Source organism: Coptis chinensis, chromosome 5 (genome assembly GCF_015680905.1).
Source record: "Coptis chinensis isolate HL-2020 chromosome 5, ASM1568090v1, whole genome shotgun sequence".
Classification (NCBI taxonomy): domain Eukaryota; kingdom Viridiplantae; phylum Streptophyta; class Magnoliopsida; order Ranunculales; family Ranunculaceae; genus Coptis; species Coptis chinensis.
The window spans coordinates 66,866,935-66,873,617 of NC_141460.1; the positions used below are offsets into that span (position 1 = coordinate 66,866,935).

Genomic DNA, 6,683 nt, shown 5'->3' on the forward strand with positions numbered 1-6,683 from the left:
CTGAAATCTGACGCTAATGAAGAATCCACATTCTCTAAGAACATGTTTCTAGTTAGCTTGAAGACTTTGCAATGGTGCCAAATATGTGATCTATTTATCGATGAAGAAATTATTGATTCCCTTGTACCTTTTGGAATGAAAGGTAAAATCTGCCTGAAATCTCCCCCTAACAGAATAATTTTACCTCCAAAGATCTTGTTTTCATTTTCTTTGCCCATTAGATCTTTTTAGCGTCCCCGCTCATCGCCTCAAAATCATGCCTGTGGGTCATAGGAGCTTCGTCCCATACTATAAGATCAACTCGTTGAATAAGTCTGGCCAGCATGGTGTTTTGACTTATATTGCAGATTGAGTACTTATCAATTTCTATTGGGATTTTAAATCTTGAATGTGTTGTCTTTCCACCTGGAAAAAGTAGAGTTGCTATTCCCGAAGAAGCAACTGCAATGGCTATTTTCCCTTGTGACCGCAGTTGGGTCAGTATGGTATTGTAGAGGAATGTCTTGCCAGTCTCTCCTCCTCCATGGACAAAATAAACCCCACCTGAGTTTGTATTGACTGCATTTATAATTTCAACATATATAGTCCTCTGGTCATGATTCAGGCAGTTTTGCATTTCATGAAATTGTTGGTGCATTTCATTATGACTATATTGTTGTTCTTCCGTGATGAGTCTATCTGGGTCTCTAGGTTCCGACCTCATATCTTTGAACTGTATCTTAAAATCCTTCAGTTGATGGTTTACTTGTTTAAGTAATCTGTTAATCTCAGTCAGCACATGGTTTATAAGCTCTTCATGTGTTAAAATCAGATCACCGTCATTTGCTCGAGTTCTTTCTTTGTCCAGTATGTCGTCTGTAAACAACTGTTTGTTCCATAGAACCAAGGGTTTACTCACCTCACAAAAAACTAATAGTGTCGCAAATAACTGCCTCAAGGAAGCACTACCAGCCCATTGACTTGCTTCAATGATTCCATCGTTCCATTCATTGTCATTTTGCAACAGTCCAAGTGCAACACATGTTGAATTGAAATCCTCATACACCTTGCCGTTGACAGTTCTGAGATCTTTATATGAGGCTGCACTTTTTTGAACATTTAATACCATTCTCAAATAAAACCGTTCGCCTGACATCGGATGTGCATAAAAGATCCTTCCGATTTTTACTCCTTTCTGTCTTAATTGCCAACATTTAAAAGAATCAACCCAAACATATTTTAATGGGAAACCAACATACCTCAGGTGTCTGCCATCTTCATGTAATTGGTTATAGCGCATCCACTCTGTAAATTTGGTTTTCTTTGCACTTTCACAGGTGATGACTTCATCTGTGTTGTCATCGTCATGATAGAACACCGTATGTTCGCCTTCAAGATGGAATGGTAGTCTCTCAACAGGTGGGTATCGATATTGGATATCGTATCCAAATAATCTCCATCAAGCTTCATGTGCAAATACATACCGACAGTCTAAGAATCTTTGAATTTTATCAACTTGTATTATTGTTTCTTCGGTTTTTGTGTTTTCGACAGTGGTATTAGTCTCAACAACAGCAATGGATCTATCTTGACCTTTGCTTAAGTATTTGAAGAGATACTTGACCATTCGACTTCTATTACAGAACTCCACGTTGATGTGTGCTCAATATTTCTTTGAAAGAGCTGGATTATAAGGAACAACCCATCTGTTATCAAAGGTGAAAGTCTTCTTCTTCCATTTTTTTGTAGCTGTTCTACCTGGTCTTCTCATGTACTTTGCAAATCCCTTGTTATCGAATGTAGTTTCTTCGCAGAATTCTTTTGGATAAAGTCTGGTACATTTGCGTTCGTTCATGCAAGGTGAATTCTTGTCTAGCTCTCCACATGGACCGTGAATCATGTTGTCTAAGACAATTTCATATAACAAAGGGTCATCATTTTTGTCTGAAAGTTCAGCTGATATAATCTTATCAATGTTAGCTGGTGTAGAAGGTTTGTCATCAGGATGCAACCAAAGTAGTATGTGAGCGTGTGGTAGACCTCATTTTTGGAATTCAATAACATAGATTGCTGCAAAATTCAAATTTAAAAGTAAATAAATATGAATGCTTGATACCACTATATCACAAGAAAATTTACAAATTTGTTTCTATAAAGCTGCTACGTCTAAGAAAGGAGTATAATATATAAAGTTCTTCATAACCCCGAGCAACCATTGGCTTTGTTTGCCTTTTGTCCCTCAAGTCCTCTTTCAATTGGAATATCATTCTTTTTTTTTGCTTATTTATTAGTTATTACACTTGGCTTGAAGTGATTATTTATTATATAGGTTAGGTTTTAAGTGAGACATTAGACATTATATTGTAAACCGACTAATTCTTCCTAAATAAAAAGTGTAAGAGAAGGCCGAAACTAATTGACTCGTACTACCAACTTGAGGTGTTTGTGAAATCCTGGTAGTGTCGCATACTAACTTTGACAAAATGACAACAATAGACATTTTCTTGATCGGTGTTTGCCATAGACATATTAACATCTTACATACTGACTTACTGTACCAGTTTGATTAAATTTTAGAATGAAAAAAAGTAAAACCAACAGAAAATAAAATAAAAATAATAATGAATAATTTACAGGGGGGGAGGAGGAATAAGATGTTTTCAAGCCAAGAGTCACATAGTTTAGGCATCACACAAATAAAATTAAGATGTAAAATATTTAAAATTACCTGCCATAACTTTGCCAAAGTGTTCTTCTTCTTTAAAGTCCTTCATAATCTGATCCACTTTTATCTTAAACGCTGTAACTACAACTTCGGGACAGTATTCGGATTTTAGACCTTCAACTCTTTTCATTGCAAGTTTAATTTCATTCCACTTTGGATTGCAAGTGAATATGATGAATAGATCTGGAGGTCCTGCCCATCTGCATATAGCAATAGCATCCTGATAATTCTGCACCATGTACCGTGGCCCACCAGTAAATGAAGAAGGCAAAACTAAACGCTTTCCGACTAATCTTGCATCTGTGTCTCCAGCATGTACTGAGTCAACTATATTCTTATATAGTTCTGCTCTGATTGTGGACTAGTTGTTTCGGAACCAATCAAGTCTTTCTTCTTCTACACATGTGTATATATAGACCAGAAATTGCAGTTTTACTTTACCACCTTTGACTAAAGTCTGGCCCTCATTTTCTCTATGTTGAAGTCTGAAGGCATAATATTCTCGCATGCTAACTGTGTTGTGGTGATTTTCTAATATTTCTTCTTCTCCTTGATACAAAATATCGAATGTGTAGCCGTCCTCACCGTATGGAAATAAAAGAGGATATTGCATTGCCATAAAGCTAGGATAATGTTCAGTAATTCATTTGAGGCCTTCTTCTTGGTGTTCAACAACTATATCTAGATGATGAAATTCAACTCCATTTCCAAGCATCAGTGCTGCTACTTCAGTAGATGTAGGCAGGTTGTACTGTCTTGCATCTTTTGAGCGTGTGCCGATAAGTCTAATGCGTACAGGTATGTAGTCCTCTTCATTGAACCCATCTCGTGCCATTCGGAAGGCCTTTGCAATTTCATTTTCCGCATTCAGCATTGTTATCAATCCTTCAACTATACTACCATCTAATGCTTGTTCGAGTGCTTGATTGGGAAAAGCACTTAACCTATTGGACACCTCATTCTCTGTGTCATATATATAAAGCTGCGCAAACTTTGGTTTAACTCCTATTGGAAGTAACGATCCGACTTTATGGTAATTTTGTCCATGAATTCTGAAGACATATGGACCGCCACCATTGTTAATTGCATAGTCTATTTTTCCACTCATTGATGTGAAAGCAAAGATTGAATTATATGATCTTATGTTTTCAATAAAATGAGTGCTTCTTGGTCCCCTTGATTCATGTAGATCCTTTAAAAGTTGTGGAGGATTCTTCAATAGTGGAAGTTGTATCTTTCCCACTTGACAACAAATGGAGAATGTAGGAAGTTGTCCCTTTTGTTTCTTGTTGTTCCTTTCTTCATTCCAGTATAGCTCCACGAAAGAACAAACTTTGTTGGGTTCACCAAAGTCCCATAGTTCTATATAAAGGAAAAAAAAGATAAGAAAAAAGAATATAAGTTATTAATCGAAATATTCAACGTGTTTAATTTAATACTTACCAATATCGCAAGTACTTTTGCGAAGTGGAATGCTGTCAATGAAATCAAAATCTGACAAATTAAAATTTGTTGAATTGTTGTTGATGTTCTGAAAATCAACATCAGTAGTGATGCTTCTTTGCCTATTCATGGTTTCTTCTCTGTGCATAGACTGAACTTTTCGAATATTTGAAATTCTGGTAGCACGCGAATCATTTATAACCAACTCTCTTTGTGGGAGAAGATTGCATCTTAGCCTTGATTTACGAACTTGTTTATTCTTCTCCTTGGCCATAGGGATTTCTTATAATAAAGATAAAAAAAAAGGCAGAATTATAATTGTAAGGGACACTTAATATAGAGTAGTTAGATTGAACACACACAAAAGTACTCAGATATTTAGAGTAGTTAGATTGAACACAAAAAAAAAATTAATCATGCACTCACAAAAAAAATTAATATAAAGAAAATAAATACTCAGATATATAATTACATGCACACATAAAAATTATGAATTAAATCATGTAATTTAAAATTTTAACATTACCTGTAAAGAAACGACGACAGAAGTGAATCCAGTAGGCAAACTCTAATATAAGGTTCTATCAACAATAACAAACAAAATTTTGTTAGCAAATAAAGTTTTGTTCAGAAAGTTGAACTCGAAACTCCAAACACTTTTGGTGGAGAGGGAGAAGAAATGCTCAGTCGTAGCTGAACTACAAATGAGTTTAGCTGCAATCAAAGAAAGTATTTAGAGTTTTGTACTTTAAGTTTGATAGTGTGGTCACTGCGCCTTGGTGAGTCCCAAGACTAATGAACTTTCTGAGAAAATAGATATACATTTTCTACTGTTAGTGTAGTTTTAAAAAATAACCCAGCTGAAAACTTTTAGATGCAACGATATTACACATACTGTAAAACGTTGAGGTTTCTATATATATTGTTCTCTGGATACGGGAGTTGTTGATATCATGATATGTTTAGGTGATGTTATACCTTCCGTTAGAACCTTATGGAGAACAGGATATTTTATCTATCTAGTACTACAAATGAGTATAGCTGCAATCAAAGAAAGTATTCAGAGTTTCGTACTTAAGTTTGATAGCTAGTGTGATGGCATTAAGCAGATAACTCCTTGAAATCAACAATTATTGGTTTCAGTTGTTTACATGGTCTTTATCTTTCTCGCCAATGGCGGACGCCGATATGGGTGACATTGCTTGGTTTTAAATTAAGTTAATTCTAGCCTAGCAAGGTCGGGAAGATTGGGAATGTGTTAGAGTATTTTTAGGAGTTGATCAACCTATGTTGACAATAGTGAAACCAGTTGTTCTAGAATCTGTCTGCAGATGGATTTTTGAAATACCTTGGATTGCTAGTAAAGATAAAGAAACCTTTTTGGCAAGTGGCTGCTGATATATGACAGTTGTAAATAATATGATAATCGCTTCTCGCAAGCTCAAGACTGATCTTGCAGAAATTTGAACCAAATACTTGTGATCGATGACATAGAGAACCACGTGTAGTGCAGAGAAAATAGGAACTTTAGTAAAAGTCTAAAAAGATGGTTGTGTGAAACTAAAGAGGAGAAAGGAGAAAACAAAGCACTTGTAAAGATGACTAAGTGAATGATCAGCTGCTTTGGTAGTTCATCATCATCTTTATAATCGGGCGTGTTGGATTTTATGTCCAAAGTATTGGTAATCCGAAACACTAAAGTTTCCTAAACAATGACTCCTTTAAAAAAAGCCATGTTTCGTCAATATATTCAAGAATAATGTTTCTTATAGATTGGATTGTAACTGATAAGCAGGGGAATCTTGTTGCTTAGATCTTCTTCTATGTACTCACACCATTAAGCTTTAGAGTCCATTCAACTCTGTAACAGAACAGGTTAAGAGAAACTCCAACCAATTTTACGTCCCTCACTCCCTCATGCTTATAATTTTGAGCTCACTTAAATAGTTTAATCTTCTGAATGGAGACCGGTTTGAGAAACTTAAGAGTCTCTTTAGAATTTATAGAGATGAATGCATGCAAAGAAATATGGGCGTAGTGTGCTTCTATGAGGTTTCATCATTTTTTTTATGCAAGTCTTTCGAGCAATATACCTCTGTCAAATCAGATTGAAAAATATTGAAAGCAAAAGGAAGAGACAATGAAACTCATAACATTTAGTATTTATTTAGTCTGTTTGACGCAAGAAGCATTGTCACCAAGTACGGTACGGGTTTAAAACGGTGTATTTGAAAAAAACTTAGTTCGTGTTTTAAACGGAACGTCTGAAAAAAAAAAAAAAAAAAAAAAAAAACGTAAAAAAACATGGGGCATAAAAAACGGGTTTAAAACGTATATCATTATAATAATACGTAAAAAGAAACGGTAAAACCGATGATAAAGAATATAATAGATAAAGAATTTGATTTTTTATAAGAGTGGAAAAAGAATTGACACATAAAATAAAAATAAAAATAATACAAATGAAAGAAAATTCAAATACATGAAAGTATCAAATTATCATTACTCATCCAAATACTATAAGTTTTAGATTCAT

General features: G+C 34.8%; 1 protein-coding gene across 1 annotated transcript; it reads right to left on the reverse strand.

The window, feature by feature from the left end:
* Positions 1 to 217: 217 nt before the first annotated feature.
* Positions 218 to 1,108, reverse strand: LOC147498459 (uncharacterized). The gene has a single exon (XM_086563242.1). It carries the CDS (start codon positions 1,106 to 1,108, stop codon positions 218 to 220), a length of 891 nt encoding a protein of 296 aa, XP_086419368.1.
* Positions 1,109 to 6,683: the final 5,575 nt, after the last annotated feature.

Coding starts and splice junctions, on each gene's coding strand:
- LOC147498459 (XM_086563242.1), bottom strand. CDS start 1,108: ATGGTATTAAATGTTCAAAAAAGTGCAGCCTCATATAAAGATCTCAGA.